This window comes from Phyllostomus hastatus, unplaced genomic scaffold, assembly GCF_019186645.2.
Source record: "Phyllostomus hastatus isolate PE091 unplaced genomic scaffold, TTU_PhHast_1.1 phas_scaffold_182, whole genome shotgun sequence".
NCBI classification, from domain to species: Eukaryota; Metazoa; Chordata; class Mammalia; order Chiroptera; family Phyllostomidae; genus Phyllostomus; species Phyllostomus hastatus.
In genome coordinates, this window is record NW_025334013.1 from 26139655 (window position 1) to 26160397 (window position 20743).

At 48.4% G+C, this 20743-nt stretch overlaps 2 protein-coding genes, 1 non-coding gene and 1 pseudogene across 7 annotated transcripts; 1 reads left to right on the forward strand and 3 right to left on the reverse strand.

Annotated features, from left to right (window-relative positions):
• Positions 1–1101: 1101 nt before the first annotated feature.
• PABPC4 (poly(A) binding protein cytoplasmic 4) lies at positions 1102–17564 on the reverse strand. Of its 5 annotated transcripts, XM_045858808.1 has the most exons (16): positions 16462–17563; positions 12335–12528; positions 11473–11588; positions 10110–10249; positions 9631–9725; positions 8753–8890; positions 8059–8154; positions 5745–6017; positions 5327–5414; positions 5078–5197; positions 4495–4581; positions 4273–4400; positions 3009–3102; positions 2775–2905; positions 2475–2577; positions 1102–1418 (listed from the first exon to the last, which is right to left on the reverse strand). In XM_045858808.1, exons 1-15 carry the CDS (start codon positions 16652–16654, stop codon positions 2488–2490), a joined length of 1983 nt encoding a protein of 660 aa, XP_045714764.1. In that variant the 5' UTR covers positions 16655–17563; the 3' UTR covers positions 1102–1418; positions 2475–2487. The 5 variants fall into 5 exon arrangements, with proteins under 5 accessions (XP_045714764.1, XP_045714765.1, XP_045714763.1 ...); XM_045858809.1 differs by lacking the exon at positions 1102–1418 and having other exon boundaries at positions 2234–2577; positions 5126–5197; XM_045858807.1 differs by lacking the exon at positions 1102–1418 and having other exon boundaries at positions 2234–2577.
• On the reverse strand, positions 7656–7790 carry LOC123832370. The gene has a single exon (XR_006788029.1). It is a non-coding gene; the product is annotated as a small nucleolar RNA SNORA55 (small nucleolar RNA).
• Positions 13719–13906, reverse strand: LOC123832375 (annotated as a pseudogene).
• On the forward strand, positions 16999–17901 carry LOC123831695. The gene is made up of 2 exons (XM_045858812.1): positions 16999–17318; positions 17511–17901. The coding sequence occupies exons 1-2, from the start codon at positions 16999–17001 to the stop codon at positions 17842–17844; spliced, it is 654 nt and encodes a 217-aa protein (XP_045714768.1). The 3' UTR covers positions 17845–17901.
• The last annotated feature ends 2842 nt before the right edge of the window (positions 17902–20743 follow it).

Sequence of the window (20743 nt, forward strand, 5' to 3'; positions counted from 1 at the left end):
CCGGACCGGAGGAAAATAGGCTTTGGGCAGTGCCAGGACCAGCAGAGCCATCAGGTAGCGAGCACGCGCCATAAGCCGCGGGGATAACGCCCCATTACGTGACCCGGCCGTAGACGCTGCGTGCTGCGTGCCGCGTGCCTGCGTGCCTGCGTGCCGCCTGGGGCCAACCCCAATCACGATTCAACCAAGGCCTGGCCAGTGAAAATCCTCGGCCGCCCCGTGCCACCGCCTCTAGGTGGCAGCCATATTGCTGCCTGGCTCTTCCGCCGGAAGTGCGCTCCCGCGCCGCCACACGCCACGCCCCCTCAGGCTAGCGCAGCTGTTGCACCAACCAGGCCCTGCCACTGGTAGGTGTGGAGGCGTAGTCAGATAATAGAAAACATGCACGCACAGCCGCATCAACTACGGTCGTCAGAAAATGGAGGAATCTATTGTAGATAGGGCCAGGCCTTAACGAAAAGGGGAGCCGGCCAAAAGGAAGGGCGTTCCGAATAAAGGGACTATGTGGGTAAGGCCCTAAGGAAGGACAGCCTGCCAAGCTCAAGACAGAAAAGGGTTCCTGGAGGGCAGATAGACTGTTTGACCTTGGCCAGGTTATAGTCGTTTAAAGGATTAAAGGAACCACGAAACATAGGACGTGAGCAATTGTTTGCTGCTGTCACTCTCACACCTATCTCCCAAGCCCTGTTTCCACTGGCAGGGAAAACCCCAGTTGCAGAATCTGTGCAACTGGACCTGCTGAGCTGCATGCAGAACTGTCATAGGAGACAGAAAAGACTGACAAACCATAACCAGCACGTCCCGGAGGGGAACGGGGGCAGGATCTATACATCTCTCTTATGTCCCTCAGAAATGTGCCAACCCTGTATCAGATCCAAGGCCCGCTCTGATCAGACTCCTACCCGCTTAAGGTAAATGGGAGTCTCAATACAAAGTCCTCCCATAACAGAATGCAACAGTTCTGCACACCTAGGTAATCCAGCCAGGAAGGGATAAAGTATATAGAACTTCCTTTGACCCTATTTACATCCTAAAATTACTTCCAGTGAAAGAGACTTCTAGAAAACTGTGTGGTCAGAGTAAAACATAAGACAGAAGCAGTTTTATGGAGGTTTTTTCTTTATTCAGAAACTTAAGATGTGGGTACATCAAATAAAACCAATTTTGGGAGGCGGGGCAAAAATCAAAACCCACAATAGAAAGAAAAAGTCAACGCTGTCTGAGCCATGGCAGAACCCAGAGAATATATTCTTTTAATTGAAAAATTCTAGGTGCTTCGTTAATTGACCTTTTGATACAAAATGACCTATTAAATTTGTAATTTGTGGTTCTTGATGTTGGAGTCCATAGGACAGACAAGCTAGGAAGTCTTCAAACCTTAAGCTGAATTTCATGAGGGGTTATTTGGCTTTTGAATCCTGAAAAGAAAAGCACCAACATAAACAACTGAAAGAACCTGAGATTCACTGAAATCTCGGCCTCAGTGCTGACATTTTGGCCAGGACAAAATTCTGTTGGGGCTGTCCTCCGCAGTGGACGAAGTTGAACTGCATCGCTGGCCTCTGCCCACTAGATGCCAGTAACACATTCCCAGTTGTGAGACCCAAAAATGTCTCCTGACATTGGCAAAATGTCCTTTGAAGGGGCACACCTAGTTGAGAACCACTTACTTTGAGGATAGCTACAGTCTATAAAGACTCACCCCCTACCCTTCCGGCCATCCTGTCCTCAAAAGTTTCTCCAGTTTTATGGTCTTCAACTCCAAATGACAAGCCACGGGGCCATCCATGGCCATGTGAGGTCGACCCTAACCTCCACGCCAGCTCTGGCCCTTACCACCTGCACTTTCCCCTGGACTGCGCCTCTGCTCATTCCGTTGTCTTTCTTCTTCAGTCCTTGTCAGGGGTCCTAGTTGAGTTGCACTCACCCAAATCCCCTGAAGACAGAGGCCATGGCCCCCCATGTCCAGAAGTCGACTGCAACACGCTGTGGCTGTAGTTAGGTGTGTGTCTCTCCCACTTTGACACACAGGCTTGTGTCTACCGTGTTCCCAGAGTTAAATAGTGCCTGTACACACAGCTGACCTCACCAATCTCAGATCAAACCAGGGAGATGTTCATAGAAATGAGGCTGTGGAATCTGATTATGACATACCTGTATATTCATTATTCCAGACCAAATACGGGATTCTTGAGAAAGTCTGGTTATAACCACCAGGAAAGAATAAGCTATATAGAACTGCTAACCAGGTACTCTTTATTGAGAAAACTGTTGTTTACTCCTTACAATTTATGACCTGTACTCTTTTCTCCATATTAATGTCCAGATGACAGAAAAAAAACCCAGAAGATGGCATGCCCAAGTTATCAGGTTAAATGGCAAAAAGCATGGCTCTATATATTGTCCCTAATCTTTTAGGAAGATATTATTCATGAGTGAAAACCACTGCAGAAAACAAAAACAGCCAAACGTACAGTTTTTCCTTGTCTAAGAGGTAGCAGCAGCAACAGCGCCCACCTTCTGGGCAGCTTCTTTCTTGGCATGATGAGCCTGTAGTACCGCCACAGCTTCATCCACCTGTGAGAAATCTCTAGGTTGTCAGTGACATCGAAGGAGAGCACCCAGCACTCTTCCCTGACGCCCAGGCCCAGTGATGGCTTCTCCTGGTGCTGACTGCTTTCTCAAACACCCACACCACAGCAGCTCCTTCTCTGTGCCATGCCTGAGGGTCCAAGACCAGCCATCCTCCTGGCCAGCTGAGCCCACCCATTTACCTTGGAGCGGAGAGACTCGGGGGACTCCAGCATGTGCAGCAGCTCGGAGTTGTCGATCTCCAGCAGCATTCCTGTGATCTTGCCAGCCAGGTTCGAATGCATGGTTTGGATGAGCGGGAACAAACGTTCTCCTGCAGGAAGACACTCAAGTAAAAACCAGGAAAGAACAGACACTGGTGTCCAGGTCAGTACTAGGCTCCGGCCCCCTCCTCTGCAAGCACGCGAGTCACTCACCCAGCATCTGCTTCTGCTCCTGGGGGGGTGCTGCGGCCAGCATGGAGGCGGTCAGGGGCTCCTGCCCCTGCACGTGGACTGCAGGCTGGGATGCCTGGGAACAAAGAGAGGCAGCTGGTTAGCACCAAGGAAAGGACTCTTGATGGTGATCAAGAGCCTGACCGTTCAACATCTGAAAGTTTACTGTGTGAAAGAGGAGGCGGAGATAGTTGCCCTTGCTGTCAAGGAATAACTGCAGCCTTGAGGGATGGAGAGAGCGAGGTGAGGAACAGTGGTGTGGGCGGAGAAACACAGCCAGCTACAAATGGAAGGGAAGTGAAATAACAAACCTGTGATGCTTGGAAATCATCTATTGAATTATTGTAATTTATTCAAGGTTAAATTACTCAAAGTTACCCAAGAATTTGAAACCTTATTAATAAATAAGGTACAATGAACATCTGTCTATAGAGCCTTTTCCTGAAAATTCCAGTTTTCCTTCAGGGTGAATTCTTAGTAGAGACTGGGTCAAAGGGTATGAATACCAAACCACTTATAATTAATTACATTCCACATTACCTTTATTGTACGAAGTTTTTACTGTATCGAATGCTTGAGGACTGTCAACATGCAATGTCAGTGCCTGTCACAGCCCTAAAGGCAAAAAATATTCCACACAGCATCAAGTTCCGGGAAATAGTCAACTTAGCAGAGCAGAAGAAGCAGCTCATGGATCACAAGGCTGAGTGTGGTTCCTCCAAGTGAAGTGCTACCGAGCTTTTCAACAAACCAGCTGCCACCGTGGCTTGCCTGGGGCTGGTGCGGGGGGTGGGCAGACACAGCTCCAGAAACAAGTTCCAGCTCAGAAAATCTGAGATCTGGGCCCAACTGCCCATGTCAGCTTTCCTGTGACGTGAAGTTCTTTCCTGCCTTGATGTACTGATTATCTTGCTGAGCAACTAAGGATCGACTAAGCCAGGGGAGGTGAAAAAGAAATGCAAGCTCCAAGCGCTGAATGAATGCATATGTATGACTTTGTGTGAAGGAGAGCAGGAAGCACCAGCTGTCTCCTCTGGGGCATTCAAGTGAACTGTGTGTCATCAGGAAGAACACTTCTAAGCCTTTTCTCGCCCACTAGAGAGCCCTTCTAGGGCAGAGTCACCACACAGGACACGTCATCCTGACACAGAGTAAGCAATTAATACCTGAAGGAATCAAAGCAAGGCATCTTTTAAATCATACAGAAACGGGGGAAATCCTTTCAGCCTTGTCTGGTGGCCCTCACCTGCAGAGGTGGTATGGCAGGATGAGGGCTGCGGACACTGGAGGCGTACTTATAAGGTGCGACAGCCCGTGGAGCAGCAGCAGCCACAGCAGCACGAGGCGCCAGGTTCTGCACAGCTGTGGGAACACCTTAGGAGAAGAACAAGTAAAATTAAAGCCCCTCAGTCTGGGCAAAGACCCGTCAAATCCCAGCTTTCCCCATTCTGTGTGCATCCAATACCACCTCCAGACTGGCAGCTGTCAGTCAGCCCTTGCTGGGCGGCACCAGCCCCACCAAAGTCCATAGCCAAGCGGTCCGGGCACTCAGACCCTACAACAGACCAGCAAACGCACATCAGTGTTGGCAGATGTCCAACTGGCCACGCCCCGTGGAAGGAGAAATTCCAAAGCATGTTCACACAACACATCACACACGGGTTCTCTAGTGCTACTCTCAAAACAGCCAACCGGTTAACATACAACTCTTTCCACCTCTCAGAATACAGGACATACTCTGTAAAAAAAAATTTCCTTAATTGTCCCAACTCCACCCAAAAGAATGGGCTGCCTCTAGTCATCCAGCTAATAATCTTTCACAGTTAACCTTTTTTTACAAGTCAATAATGAGCAGAGACTCTTTAAAAAAAAGTACCCAACACTTCTAGAACGAACTGTTTCTCTGCCCCTTAGTACCTACCTAAGCACACAGCTAAGATTATAGAACCAGGACTGGAAGATGAGGCAACAAGCTGACCAACCCTGGGCACAGCCTAGTCATCCTGACTCCCTCCTCCCCAGGCCACACTTCTCAAGGCCGATTTGCTCACCGACTCTCTGAGCAGTAGTAGGGAGGCCACGAGAGGCCGGAGCATTACCAGTTGGAGCCAGATGGCGAAGAGTTGGACGAGGCCCAGCCTGGCGTATAGCACTTGGCATTCCCTGGAAGCCTGGCAGAAAGACAGAAATTGCACATCACAGATGAATGATGTGGACCAGAACCTAGGCTGCGCCTCACACGGGGCAGGCAGGAGAGGCGGGAGACCACAGTGATCAAATCCCTGTTCCCCACCACCTACCTTGAGGTCTCCCACCTTGCTGCCAGCGTGGATTAGGTCTCATCTGTGCTAACTGGTTAGGTGTGTAATATGGAGGCCTTCCCTGAGCCTGTAAGAAAGCGCACCCAAGCCTTTATTTTAAGGACCCAAGCCCACACGAGAGAACTATCTCATTTCATCTCACTACCGGGCCTTGGCCAATTCAGGTGGAGGCACTCTTTACTCAAAAGCTTGGGGTGAGAAAGGTCAGTCAGTGGGGATTCTTTTACTCTATCCCTGCCACTCTGGGTGTGCCCAGGGGTAAGCCCCTCCTCCTTTTATCTGAAGGACCCTTACCCTTACATCCTAAACTCTGATATCCCAGACCCCCTTTTCCAACCACTACAGGAGCCACTATCAGTGGGCAGGCTCCACAGCCATGAACGTACAGCGGACCCACCTGAGGAACTGCAGGCACAAAGTAGCCACCAGCTGCGGGCTGGAACTGATTTAGGATGGCATTGGCAGGGAGTGCTCTCATTCCGGCCACCCGCTGCATGTACTGGTTGGTCAGGTGGGCCTTCCGCTCTTCCTTCCTCTGGGCTAGAGCGACATACAGGGGCTTGGAGCCCACGATGCGTCCGTTCATCTCAGTGACTGCTTTGGTTGCCTCTTCAGGAGATGAGAAGCAGACAAAGCCAAACCCCTTGCTTCTCCCGTCCTCCAGCATCACCTGCAATAGGAGGCCCACTTGAGAACAAGGTGTTCTGTGTTCCGGCCACTATTTACCACCAGAAGAACTGGGTTCTGCTGAAGGAGTCACCATGTCCAGGAGAGGGGCTCTCCCTGCCCTGTCCCAGGATGTATCCCAGACCGACTGAGTCACAGCTTCTAAGGGTATGACCTAGACACTTCCTTGGCTAAATTCTAAAGTTCCCAACTAATGCTTAAACGAGGAACCGAAAGATGTTTCCTGATACCTAGCAGCAGAGCTACCTACCTCTGGGTACTCACACAAGAGACCGGGACAGCAGTGTCAAGCAATTTAATCGTAAAATTTATCTGCACAAGACTATGGTGAATGAAACTTATTTAGTAAGCTCTTAGCACAGTTAGGATTTGCTTTCGAAATACCACATGTGAGAAAGAGTTACAACCAATGACTCTCACCATTAATTCAATGGGAGTAACTGCAGAAAAATGACTAGCTGGGAGAAGCCTGGATTCTAGTCTCAGCCCTGAAACTTCTGAACTCCACAACGTCAACAAAACACTTCCTTGCCCTCTGAGCCTGAGCTCCACGAGGCAAACGGCTACAACAGAGCAATCTACTGGTTCAGGCGGTGTTTTCTACAGTCAGTTGTTCACAAATGGCTCTTTCCTCACCTGAAAACAGTACTCATTACTTTCCCCAGCCTATCTCTTCAGAGTCACTGGTAGCAATAGGAACATGTGCCTGGCACCCTTTGGTGTCTTAGCTCACTGCCCAGAGGGCCTTCTGAAGTAGAGGATGTGGAAGTAAAAATATTTATCAACCCAACACTCCCTACCAGTGAGGTGGGCCAATAAGGTAAGAGCAAGACACCTTGATCATGAAAATGACGCCAATGTGGAGGGACTGAGCCAAAAAGGAGAAGGGACTCATGGACATGGACAACAGTGTGGTGATTGCTGGGAGGAGGAGGTATAAGGGGACTAAATAGTAATGGAAAAAATACAATGGCTTAAATTTAAAAAAGAAAAAGCAAATGATGCCTATGAAACTAAGATGTGGTTCTTTTGCGCCCTTCTTGCAAATGCCAACTGCACTGCTGCACAGGCGGGCAAGGAGAGACTGGCACCCCTTGCACTGATGGAGGCCAGTCACGGGGGTGCTAGGGGGACAGCGGCAGGTAACTGGAGAAACCACGCAGGCTGGCCTCTGGTCAACAGCTGTGACGATGACGACACTCCCAGTTTGTGGGTGACTTAAGCCAAGGGCCAGGGCAGGGTCACCTGGAGTCTTTACTTGCCCAGATGGCCTCCTTTCTCATCACCTAAAGGACTTGGTGACATCTGGTGCATAGGGCCGGTGTCAACAACAGGTTATGACCAAAACTTCTAGATCCTGTCACACTCCCCAAGTGCCAAGGACACACGGCATCCCCTCCTCATGTAATCAGCATTCTCTTGCTCAAGGATTCAAATTCCTTGACTTTAAAATGGGGTTCACACTTACCTTTCTAGCTCAGTTGATTTGACTATCGAAGAAAACCAAGCAAATGACACATATGGCAAAACATGGAAAAATGAACTTCCCGCTCTTTCCTCCTTTTACCAGGATGGAAGTTCCCACCCCAGTTCGAAAATCCTCCAAACCCCATTCGTTCAGGAGTGTGGCAGAGTTGTAGAGACAGGCCCCAAGACACATGGAAAACAACCCGTCTGGATTTCCTCTGCTCTTACTGTGGCACCATCTGTCCCCACACCAGCACGAAGCAGCAAAGAATGGGAAAGATTCAGGTGCTCTGGGGGCTGGCAGTGAGGGACTGGGTCCGATTTATCTCCACACCCCAGGCCTTACGAGACAACGCCGTAATCACCTAATGAATTGTTCCTCTCCAGAGCATACACTCAGACAGCTGAATGCCAGGAGGAATTGGTGAGATTAATGTGGCAGCTATCATCAGAAATGAACACAATTTAGATCCTATTCTGTCAATGAAACAAATGCCAATAACTTGCTAAAAGATCACAACTTCTGCTTTCAATCCCCCAACCTCAGTATAAAATACCTTAGCACTGGTGATGGATCCGAAAGGAGAAAACTCTTTCCTTAACTTCTCATCATCAATGGTGTCGTCCAAGTTCTTAATGTACAGGTTCACCCCCTACAGCAGAAGGATCACTGTTAGTTGCTTTTTTATGCCCCATATATACTTTAAGACAGTGGTTCTCAAAGTGTGGGCCCCAGACCAGCAGCTGATGCATCTCTGGATACTTGTTTGAATTGCAAATTTCTCAGGCCAGAATCCAAACCTAGTGAATCAGGAACTCTGGGGACCAGCAACCCATGTTTTAACAAGCTCTGCACGGGATTCTGATGCATCCCAAAGCTGAGAAACCACTGCCCTGAGGTTCCGATAGGAGCATCAGTGCATCGATGCAGTCACATGCCACTATCCTCTTCCCTCACAGCTGCTCTGGCTGACCACAGCCCCCGCCCCCCGAGGGCTCTTCTTGCCAGCATTCCAAACAAACTGGCATCATTTAAGTAAAAAGAACCCCTGGGACTGAAAAAAGACAGAGGCTTCCAGAAGTCTCTAAATGAATACACTAATCTCTCTGGTCCCTGGTAGGCATATCCTTTTAAACTTGGTGGTGGTGAACAGGCCCCGAGTCCCCAAAAGCCTGTTGAAGATGTGGGTGCTTTGCCAACACATCACAGTCAATTCCCTGTTGGCAGGCTGTGCCAAGACCACCTCTCACCTGGTATCGACTAATTCTCTCCTGTTTCAGCTGTTCAAATTTCCGCTTTAACTCAGCCTGCCGTTCCACTTTCTTCTGTGCACGGCCTACAAAAATGACTTTCCCACTGATCTCTTTTCCATTCATCTCTTCCACGGCCTAAAGAAGAAATAAATATGCATCTTTAAAACAAGATGCAAAAGGCAGAAAACTGTACTTGAAAAACAATTTAAAACATTGTTAAAAAACAACAGCAACAAGATGCAGAGACACGGGCCTTGCTCTGGAGGTCGCTAAGCCTCACTAAATATTATGAGAAAGAAATCTTCCCTCCAGTACTAAAAACTAACATCACTGTCTCTGAAGCCAGCTAAGCAAATCCAAACTTCCTTACCAATAAAATGGGCTAATGTTTAGATGAGCTACCAGCCCAGATAATATAGGGGAAAAATACCACAGTTGTATAAATACACACGCAGTAGGCGTGAGCATACCTGGGTCACCCGGCTGTCACTAGATTTCTCAGGTTCGTTTGTGGGTATTAAGTGATACATTCGAGGGCCTAACACAAGGCTTCCCCACAAGTGGCCGTTCTCTTGTTATCAGATCAACAACTCTGGCCCTTAGTTCCCTCACTGATGAATGGGAACAAACACCTGTCCTATTTTCAACCTACAAGGCCGAGCAGCTATGGTGAGAAGTTTATGCCAAGTGCTTTGAAATGAGTTAACTGATACGTTAACATGTAAAACCCCATAAGGCGGCAATTCCAGAATCCAGTAACTGCGCATCACTACTAGACACCCAGGTAATTCCAGCTCCACTGTGTTATCCAGGCCCTGCCCGCACTCTTGGGCCACTTCCTACACAGGTTTTCCCAACCCACATGGTACTCTCACCTTATTGGCATCCTCGTGTTTTTCATAACTCACGAAGCCAAAGCCTTTGGATTTCCCATTAGGATCTCTCATCACCTTGACACTTAGGGTCTTACCTATTACCAAAGGACAGAACTATTAGTAACACCATCTCCACCACAGCTCAAGGAGAGAGGCCTCTCCAGGAGCCCACTTAAGGCAACCTCTTGCCGCACCCAGATGGACTATTAGAGAGGCGCACCGTGCCTGGCCTTCTGATCCTGACCCGGCAGCCGGGGTGGCCTTGGAGCTTGCACAGCCGGGATGGCCTTGGAGCTTGCACGAGGCAGGGTAAAGCCAAGGGCCAAGGCCTGGAGGCTATTCTTATCTACCCTATGACCTTTGTCATGCAAGGTATTTTACTTCAGGGTCTAGGCAACCTCTTCTCTTAAATAAAAACAGAAGAATCCCAGGTGTGGTGGACTGTGCACGAGGACACGGGGGCAAAGGACCCGACTTACCAAATTGGCTGAACAGCTCTTTCAGACTCTCGTCACCCATCTCTTCCCCAAAGTTTTTGATGTACACATTGGTGAACTCCTTGGCCTTGGCTCCAAGCTCGGCTTCTCGCTCTTTTCGAGACTTGAATCTGCCCACAAACCTAAGAAACCATGAAAAGCAGCGATCACCCCAAGGAACAAAACATGGTTTCCAGGGGCTCCCAGGAATGCAGGTTAAAGGCTGACGGGAGAGGTTAAAACACGAGTCCCAATCCAACCACCGACAGAGCAAGCTCAGAGACGCCCAACTCCCCGCCGAAGAGAGAAAGAGGCAGGCCCGTCCTGCAGGAACCAGCCCCAGGGCTCCTGGCTCAGACCAGGCTGCTCCTACCACATCACACTGCCTTCGTGAAGAAACCTGATGACCACGTTTTTTAAACGTTCATTTCTGTGCATCTATGTAAATGCATAGAAAAGGTCTGGAAGGATACAAACCAAACTGTTAACAGTGGTTAATCTGAGGAGTGAAACTGCTAGAGTGCACCACCTTTAATTTTTTCACTTTATTCACTTCAGTGTTGTTTACACTTAACAGGAATGTATCCCTGCATTGAATATCTTAAGATTTCTTTCTACTGATGCCTTTGGGAGACGACAACTGGGCACATACACATTACTAATGCAGGCCATCTCCTGATCTGTTCAACAACACAAAGGACAGAAAGGGTTTTTGCTTGCAACAGCCAAGACTCAGTGTCCCTTCTCCCCTCCCTGCATGGTTCAGCTATGGTCCCCATCTGTCCACTGTGCAATGACCAATGCAAAGTAATAAGGTGTGTTATGAAAGCATCTTCTGCAATGGGATGAGATTTCTCATGGTAACCAAATTAAGTATTACTGTGGAGCCAGCCTTGAGTTAGAAAGCCACCAAGCCATAAGTTAGGTAAGTGGAGGTCTGGGGGCAATTTGGCATCAACCCCTAGTGAGTGACTGCATGGAGAGACCAAGGTCACGTGGCTAGTATACAGCTCCTGGTCAGTCCAGGGCCCTCTCCACTCTGCCACTGGCCAAGACCCCTGCTCAGAGTGGGCTTAAGAGCCGTCCTCCAGCCAGCCCCAGTTGCCAATGCTCACAAAACCCAGAGACGTATGCTTTTAAGGGAGAGGCGGCAGGCAGGCCATGGCTTGGGCAGAAAGCCCACCTTGGCGAGTCAAAAGGGCTGCCATGGCTCGGCAGAGAGACTCACCAGCCCTGGAGTGGAGAGGTAGGAGCAGGCCACACTTGGGCCGAGAGAACCAGTAGCCGCCTTGTGTGTGCCAGTTAATACCGAGGTGGGGCCAGGCTGGCTCATGCGATGGCTGTTGCTCCGGACTGGGACACTCACACTTTGCGGTCATTGAGGAGCATGCCGTTCATCTTCTCGATGGCCTTGTCTGCAGCCTCTTGGGTCTCGAAGTGAACAAAGGCATAACCCTTCGAGCCGTTCTCATCGCACACCACCTGTCAAAGATAAGGCAGGCCACTTCAGCACCACTGGACAGCCCCAAAGATTCAAGCACCGCATGGTCTCTTACTCGGGGCCTCCGCTGTCTGAGGCCTCCAACCTGTCCACGCTCCAACAGCAGGGACTACAGCAGGTAAGGTTTTTCTAACACCCAGCACAGCGCAAGGCACCCAGTAATGGTGCATTTACAAGTGGTAGCCACTATCAGGCTGCTTCTATTCCTAATATTTTCTTCATTAAAAACAGAGATATGGGCACAAAGCCTCGGTGCTACAGACAGACAAGCCATTCTCCAAGTCCACAACAAAACTGCAGTCCACTGCGGAGCCAGACATGTGAACTGCCACACAAGTTGTATACAATTCTCCATGTAAACAGGAGCACAGAGAAGGAAGGGGGGGATTTATGCTTCTAAAATGACTACATGCAGCTTCCTGGAAACCAGAAGCACTGCTCTGGGCTGCCACCCCCAAGAGAAACCTTTTCTTGCCTTCCAAAGTTAGAAGACAGGAAGGATATTTCTCACACGGAGGGAAGAACAAAGACACAAAAGCACCAGCTAGTATACCAGGTTGTGGTATGAGATTACCTACAGGGACCTGTTTGGCTTTAGAGCCGTTTCCAGAATTTTGAAAATTATCACACCCTGCCACTCAATTCCAAGGCGGTTCCCCAATTTAGTATCTATTTTGTTTTCAGGATGTGGTAATTATTCTGCTGAAATCATTTAATCAGTGTTTACCTTGCAGGACAGAATGTTTCCAAAAGCAGAAAAAGTATCATAAAGTGCCTTGTTATCTATCGATTTGTCCAGGTTCTTGATGAAGACGTTCCCCACACCAGATTTCCTCAAAGAGGGGTCCCTCTGAGACCACATGATGCGGATTGGCTTCCCCTTAATCACATCAAAGTTCATGGTGTCCAAGGCCCGCTCAGCTGCAAGAGAGAAGCACATTTACATCAAGGATGTAAAACACCTGTCCTGGCTCCTGGGGCTCAGCAGCCTGAGCGCCGGCCTGCGAACTCAAATAAAAGGTCGATGGTTCAATTCCTGGTGAGGGCTCATGCCTGAGTTGTGGGCCAGGTCCCTGGTTGGGGGTGTGTGAGAGGCAGCTGATGGACGTTTCTTTCCCTCTTTCTCCCTCCCTTCTCTCTCTAAAAGCAAATACAATCTTTAAAAAAAGGATATAAAACACATCACGTAGGTGACTGCCACCATCACAGGAATAAGTCACTCTGGGACTTTTCAATGCAACCCCTCTGATAAAAGGCAGCTCATGGGAGTGGTGCGGGGGGGGGGGATGGAAACAAGTGTACTTGAACAATATTAAAAAAAGGCTTAGAGAAATCAGATTTCTCTAGCTTGCATTGCTACTGAGGGCTGAAAAAGTTCTATCCAATTAATCTACTTCATGGCCAAAGCCTCAGCCCCCTGGGTCTGCAACCTCCTTGCACAAGGGGGTCAGGCAAAATCATCTAAGTGGCCTTATGGCACCAGGGCGAAATGACAATACAGTGGTGGGGGGGTATGTCCCAAGACCTCAGTGGATGCCTGAAACCAAGATTGTACCAACTGCATATACATAGTTTTTTCCCTATACAGACACACCCACAATAAAATTTAATTTCAAAATTAGGCACAGTAAGAGATTAACAACAATAATAAAATAGAACAATTATCGCAATGTACCGTAACAAAAGTTGTAAGAATGTGATCTGTCCTAAAATCTTACTGTACTCAACTTCTTACTTACAGGAAGCACTTTCGGGTTCCCTCGGGCACATCGGAATTGCCCGCATCCCTCCCCACTCCTGTGTTCCGGGGCCACTATTAAGGAAAACCAGGGGCAGCAGGACACACACACAGTGATACCACAGCCAGTCTGAACTGCGAGGGCTACTCAATGACTCGACCGACGGGCGGGTAGCGTGCAGAGCGCGAATATGCTGGACAAAGGATGACTCGTCCCAGGCAGTATGGTGGGAGACTGCGTCACGTTAGCTGGAATGGCATGCAGTATAAAACTTACAAATGGCTGATTTCTGGAATTTTCTATTTAGTATTTTTTGGGCCACAGCTGACCACAGGTTAACTAAAACCTCAAAAAAAAAGCAAAACAGCAAATAAGGGAGCTACTGTACTGCTGCCTATTTGACTAAGCTTTTATTTTTTTTATTTCTATTTTTTCTTAATAATCACCAGCTGCCCAGGTACCAAAAAACTACGCTTCCAAAATCTCTTGATGTCAATTCCGCACGCAGAGCAACCGAGCTGCCCTACGTGTGCGTGCCACTCGTGACAGAAGCCCTTTTATTTTTTTGACTAAGCTTTTAAAATCATTTTTTTAAAAAAGATTTTATTTCTTTGGGGGGGAGGACCATTCAGTCTACACCACAGCTATGACACAAATGACAAAACCAAACTGTGAGCAAACGGTTGGGATTGAGAATGTGCTGTCCCTGAATTCAGCCCAGTTTATGATTTTAGTTTCTGAGAACAGAAATTGATTCAGACAAAAACCCTCCATCATCAAAACGATAAATACTAACGGTACACGTGGAAATGTTCTTTGTATTATGAGACAAGCAGGATAAAACTGCCACACCTTTCTGCCTGAAGAGACAGTGCAGGCAGGCCCTGCACCTGCTGGTGTCTAGGCCGTCAAATGCCTTGTTGTCCACCCAAGTCCTCCCAACCAAATCCCTGTGTGGGCACCATGGAGACCATTTAAAGGGCCAGAAGCTAAAATATATCACCACCTGTAGTAAGGAACAATTCCCTTCACTGGTAGGAACAAGGATGCAGAGCTGGTGGCCACTTACCCTGACTTATGCAATGATAGATCACCCAGAATGTCCTCCATGAAGGGATGGGGGGTGAGGGGTGAGTTCCTGCCTCCAGGCACCACCCCGCTTAAAAGGGGGACAAGCGCCTGGCTGGTGTAGCTCAGTGGATTGAGCTCAGGCTGGGAACACAAGGGTCGCCAGTTCAATTCTCAGTTAGGGCATGTGTCTGGGTTGCAGGACAGGTCCCCAGTGCTGGGTGTGCAAGAGGCAACCACTTATCTTTTTCTCCCTCTCTTCCCCTCTCTCTAAAAATAAATTAAAATCTTGAAAAAATAAAAATAAAAATAAAAATAAGGCCGGGGGGGGGGGGGACTGAATTCCCTTACTGGCCCTCCACAAGCCAGCCAAGGGACTACCTATCTCCAACCACCTTTCCCACTTTCCTCTGGTGGGCCCCTCAGTGTGGGAGGGGAGGCGGTTAGGAAATGGGACACGGGACAGATCTAAGTCAGGAAAAGTCCAGGCACAGGACAGTTTGCTTGTGGTCGCCAGCTGAGACCGAAAGCCTGGGACCCCAACCTGTGTTTCATCAATTAGCAGCGAAGGAACTCATTTCAACACAGCTCCCCTTCTATTTCCAGACGGCGCTGCAGAAGGCAAGTCAGCTTAGTCTGACAAATCGGGCTGCACTTATTTATAGCAGGGAGAGGTCCTGCAGAGGTATGTGTTGGCAGACACACTGACCAGTGGTTTCTGCTCCTATCTCTAAGTGACAGGACTTTTGTTCAGAGGAATCAGGAAGGCAGGCAACAGCCAGCGTACCCACTACTCCCACCTAAAATGGTCACACTCAGCAACCTTTTCTGCGCCTGTGGCCAAACACACGTCGGCTCGGAGCACAACGAACTGATGGGAGTAGTGCCCTCGGAATCTCAGTAAGTCCAATGCTATGGTCGCAGCTGCATCCTGGGCAAGTGACATTCTACGTGCTTCACGGATAGCAAATAACGTGGAGACAAAAATAGGGACCTGGCGATCCCTTGCCACAGAATGGCTTGTTTCTCCCAGTAATGATCTCTACAGTTGTTCCTTTTTAATCTGGAGTCACGTGCAGCCCCTGATTAGGTTTCTTCTGGCCTGCCTCCTGCCACAGCGCCTGCAGCATACCTCCCCACACTCCCTTGCTCCAAGCTAAGGCCCAGTGTGGGCTCACAGAGCACTGCACTGGCGGTCCCGGCTCAGCCTCCCACCTTCTGCAGCCACTTTTCCTTTGCAGGAGGAGTCTCCTTTTCTCCAGATAGGATGTAGTAAAAGGGTTCTGACAAGTGTAAAGCACTGCTCACAGGTGAGACAATAATCCCCATCAGCCAGCCCAGCAGAGTCGGTGCTTCCCCAAGCTACCTCCAGACCCACTCTCCACAGCCCAGGGCTTCTTCCAGAGCGAAGAACTCCTTCAGCCCAGTGGTAAACACCCAGACCAGGCAGCTGCCCTGGCACACGAAGCTCTGGTGGTGCTAACACAAGTACCTGCTCAAGTTTAATGCACAGAATTATTCCCCTGCTTCCTACCTGCCCTGAAAGACCTTTATCAGCATTAAATCAAACACACCCCCAGTCCAGCACAAATGTAGGGGAAGGGACACCAGCTTGGCAATCTAACATTTTTGCAGGAACTGTGTCTCAATTGTCCTTTGTGGCAGGCCTGTGAGGGGCACCAGCCTATGCCCACTCACCAGCAAAGGTCTCTCTAATAGACCAGCGAACGGCAACAGGACCACACACACACCACAGCAAGACCATGACTTCCCTCTGAAACCGCTGTTTTAGTCTCTGGGTTCCAACCGCACTGCCACTACTGATTAGCCCAAGGTCACCCAGTTAGCAAGTGGTGGAAACAAGACTGAAACTCTGGTCATCTGATGCCAGGATCCCGTGTTCCCAACCCCTGCATCCTGTTCCCCACTATGGCTTCTGTGGCAACGTGCTGTCGTGATACCTCCTCCATGTGGGTAGGGACCTGCCCGGTGGATGGCTCCTAGGGCCCCCTGGGATACCGAGAATTTGTGGACACCTTCTACTCACCGTCAGCCGGCTGCTGGAAGTTGACGTAGGCATAACCCAGGGAGCGGCGGGTGATCATATCGCGGCAGACCCGGATGGACAGTACAGGCCCCGCAGGACTGAACTTTTCATACAGCATGGCCTCGGTGACGTCCGAGTGCAGGTCACCCACGTAGAGGGAGGCCATGGGGTAGCTGCTGGCGGCAGCGTTCATCTCCCCAGCCCCCACCACCCCAAGCCCCGCCAGGACTTCTTACAGGGACCACACAGGACAAAAGGGGGCTCTTCTCGGAGCCGGGGCCGCGCCGCGGCTCACAGGTGGCAGAGTGCAGCTGAGGAGCTGGAGCAGGCTCAGAAACAGGAGGGGGACAGAGGAGTTCGGGGGCGGCTCGCTGGAGACTGCAAGACCGCAGACAAAAGGCTCTCAAAAACAATATGGCCCACCCTGGGAGTTTGTAATTTCCAGCTGTTCCGGTCTGAAGCTCCAAATCTCAAAAACAAATTTGTTAAAATGGGGATTTCCCTCCAAATTATAAAAATTCTTGAAGAGACAACCAAATGGTGCCCACGCGGCCTCCGAGACACGCGTTTCTCTATAAATATAGGCCTTGTGCTCCTGGCGGTTTAAGATTACAGCAGCCAGGGAAGAGGAATACAAAATATCTGTACCGGCTCGGCGAGCCCCAGGGACCAAGCGCGCAGCCGCCTCCACGCCGGGCCGCGAAGGGCAGCGCGGACACGTGGTGCACGGGGAGGCAGGCGCGCGGGGGGCGGGGGCGCGGGGTTGCCACGCGGCGCAGACGGACGGCAGGAGCGGAGGCGCGTGGACGCGGGCGGCTCACCACCAGACCGACAGACCAGGGCCGACAGACGACCAGGTGCGGTAGCGGCGGCGGCGGTGGTGGTGGCAGCGGCGGCGAGCGCGGGCAGGCCGGAAGCGTGCAAAAGTGACTTCCCCGCGGGTTCTCCGAGGAGGATTCGCTTTTTCTTTCTCTCTTTCTTTTTCTTTTTTTTTCAGATTTTAAAGCGTTTTCGGGTTTTTTTTTATCTTTTTCTCTTTTTTTCTTCAGGCTGCAGAGCCCGAAAGCAGCACAAGCTGCGGCGACCCGGGGCGGAGAGAGGCGGCTGGAGGAGCCACCGCTCCATTTATACCCGCCCCGGGCGCTGCTGGTCGAAGGGCGCCTCGCGACCTGGGCGCAGTCTTGCCCGCCCACTCGGCCCGGGGGCCCGAGGCGGGGCGGCCACGCGAGAGCGACCTGGCGCGGCCGCGCAGTGCCACAGCGACCCCTGGCGTGCGGAGGACCGCTCCGCGGCGGAGGGGGCCGCTGTGCAGACTCAAGAGCCTCCGGCCACTCCAATCATCTTGCAAACAGCTCGCCTCCGAGGAATAAAACCCATACATAATTTAACACACCCACACGCATAATGTGTACAAACAATATATTGCTTAATTATAAAAAAGTGGCATGAAATAAATTATGATATAATAGGTGTTGCAATATGTAAATATTTGGGCCCAAATACAGGAGGAAACATTCTGAAGTTTTCAGAATACTGGGACATCGCCATGGAATTATCAGGCACGGACAGCGACAGCTGCAGTAGTATCTATGGATGATGGGATTTTTCCGGAAAGATGAGCAAAATTTGTTAAAGTTTCATAAAATAAGACACAGTCATCCCTCTATTTACCTAGTAGTGGCATTTCTGGAAAGTTAATGTCTAGGCTCTGTAGGGGAGAAAGAAACTTTATTTCAGCTGATCTAACAATTAAATTGACATGAGACAGATTAACAAGAGAAAATAATCAATGTAATGATATATTATGTATAGAAACTCCAAACATGAGAGGTTCAGAGACAGAAAGTTAAAATGAAGTGTATATGATAATTCTGAGCTAAGGGAGAGGTAAGGTGCCTAGGGGCTTCAAAGGGATCATTTGCAGGACAATAAGAAGAGCAGATGTTGAGTAATTAGGTGTTTGCTTACCCTACAGATAGGTTGTAAAGGTTACTTCTGGTAGTAACTCTTGTTATGGTCCAGACCTCCAATTTAAATTCTTTAAGGGAGAAGGGTAAAAGTTTCTCCTGAGCCCACAGGGTCTCTATTGCTTTCAGCTCAAGATAATTCCTGTGCCACCATGGACAATCCAGTTCTGACTGGCTTCTTTAGTCCTGCAATGTAAACTCCCTGAGAACTTCCACATTCCAGAACTTGGGTTTGACAGGTTGTCCCATATCTCACTAAACCAGTCTCAGTCTTGAGACTAGGTCAGTTCAGTTAAACAGTTGTGTCTCATTTCGGGAGACACTGATGCAGGTGGGCTCCCAAAGTAAGGCCTAGCATGCAAGCAATCAAGTATTTAATAAGAGGCATCTCCTTGTTAAAAAAAAAAAAAGAAAAACAATGGTTAATGATTAGAACAGACCATCATGCCATTTCTGAGTTCTCAAAGCAGCCAGTCAAGAAAATTTCTAGATGTCTGGTGGTCATTTCTCTGAAGTGTATATCAAGTTGTCACACTTCAGCTTGTGTGGATTTGGGAAAAGGGCAGTTTTAGTTCTCAGTGATTACAAGTTGGAAAGGTGGCAGAAGAATTGGAAACATAAGTTTGCAGAGTCATAGCCAGATATTGGAAGAAATGAGGAGAATTCAGCATCCAGTTCCGTTTATGAGTAGAAAACGAAAACCTCAAAAGACAACGAACAGCACTTGAATCTAATATCCACAAAGGTGTATTAATGAAACATAATTTCTTCTCTCAAATCATTTCCATTTTTTACCAGATAGCCAAATTAAGACTAATTTGTTTGCAAATTAAATCTAGTTTCATAAACTCAGCCTGTTATTTGTATTATTACAACAAGAATAGCAATTGATCACATAGGCTCATTTAAACCTGCTTTTCTGGAATTTTTCATAAGCAATCTACAGATGGAACTTAAACTGGCCTCTTGAGGCCGGAAGAGCCAAGCCAAGGACTTGCCATCAGACTTTGCCTGCAATACCTTTAGACTGGATTAATTCTTCTCTTCTTGAGGTCTTCAAAATATCTTGAGGTTCCTGCATCTGTAATATACCATTTCCAAATTTGTCCTGTTGCAAGGAGAACAGATTCTTATTGAGTTAGGCAAATAACGGTAGTGCTGTGAAAATAATAATACTCACTGAATTCACTGAGAATTTCTGAATTCTGAAGGGATCAAGTAGGGGAAAAAGATGTTTCAATTCTGCTTACAAAGGTATAATTTACCAAATTGTAATAAGTCATAGTTTCAGAGGTAAGTTTTCCTTCTATCTGAAAAAAAAAATTAAAGAGCTAGCAGGGTTTCAAACAAAAAGTCATAAAAATTGTAATCACCCTCATCAGTTCATTCAGTCTCATGTAATTAAGACTCCTTCTGCTTGAATCCAGTTTTCCCATTAGTTTTCTAGATGGGACCTGATGATTGAGTTGGGGAGAGTCACTGACAATTTCAAGAAGTTTGTAAGACTTCCTGTCAAGGCTTGTATGATTTGCTCAGTGAAGTGGGTACCTCGATCACTATAGATTGTGGAAGGTGTACCCCACATGGGAAACACATTTTCAAACAGTTTCTTTGCCACTGTGAAGGTATCAGCTTTGTGGCAGGGGAAGTCTTCAATCCATTTGGAAAACATACCTACGACAACAAGAACGTATTCATAACCCATACTAAGTGGCAGTTGAGTGAAGGCCAGCTTAAATGCACTGTGGTAGATGAAGAGACTCAAAAACAAAACAAAACAAAAATATGGGTTTTGCAAGGGAGCCTAGTAGAATCCCATAGCCCCAAGTAGTCATTTAATTTACAGGCATTGTTTACCCATTTTAGGTTCTCCGATTCAGAATCAAACTATTGTTATGTTACATCAGCATTAAGATGGTAAAAGTTTGGCATTGAGGTATCATTATTTATTGATTTTCTCTTAGAAAGAGAGAGGAAGGGAGAGAAAAACATTGATTTGTTTTCCACTTACATATGCATTTATGCATTCATTGGTTGCTTCTTGTATGTGCCCTGACCAGGGACCAAACCCACAACCATGGGGTATCAGGATGATGCTCTAACCAACTGAGCTACCTGGCCAGGGCTGAGGGGTCATCTTCGCAGAAGCAGAATGGACTTCATCCACAGGTGCCACAATCTTTGTAGATTTTGTTGCTGCTGCCTTTGGGTGAAAGTCAGCTAGGGAATTTCAAATACAAAAAGTCCAGTTTTCTTAAGTAATCAAAGACCTATTAGGACAACATAAAACAAAGTTATTTTGGTAAAGCACAAAA

What these genes read in the sequence shown, in the direction of transcription:
- PABPC4 (XM_045858808.1), bottom strand. Translation starts at nt 16,654, where the DNA reads ATGAACGCTGCCGCCAGCAGCTACCCCATGGCCTCCCTCTACGTGGGT. An exon ending in AACACGAGGATGCCAATAAG is followed by an intron (nt 8,891 to 9,630) that starts GTGAGAGTACCA and finishes TTTCTTCTTTAG; the next exon opens with GCCGTGGAAGAGATGAATGG. An exon ending in CTGCCATACCACCTCTGCAG is followed by an intron (nt 3,103 to 4,272) that starts GTGAGGGCCACC and finishes CTTTGTTCCCAG; the next exon opens with GCATCCCAGCCTGCAGTCCA.
- LOC123831695 (XM_045858812.1), top strand. Translation starts at nt 16,999, where the DNA reads ATGGTGCCCACGCGGCCTCCGAGACACGCGTTTCTCTATAAATATAGG. An exon ending in CAGGGCCGACAGACGACCAG is followed by an intron (nt 17,319 to 17,510) that starts GTGCGGTAGCGG and finishes TTTTTTCTTCAG; the next exon opens with GCTGCAGAGCCCGAAAGCAG.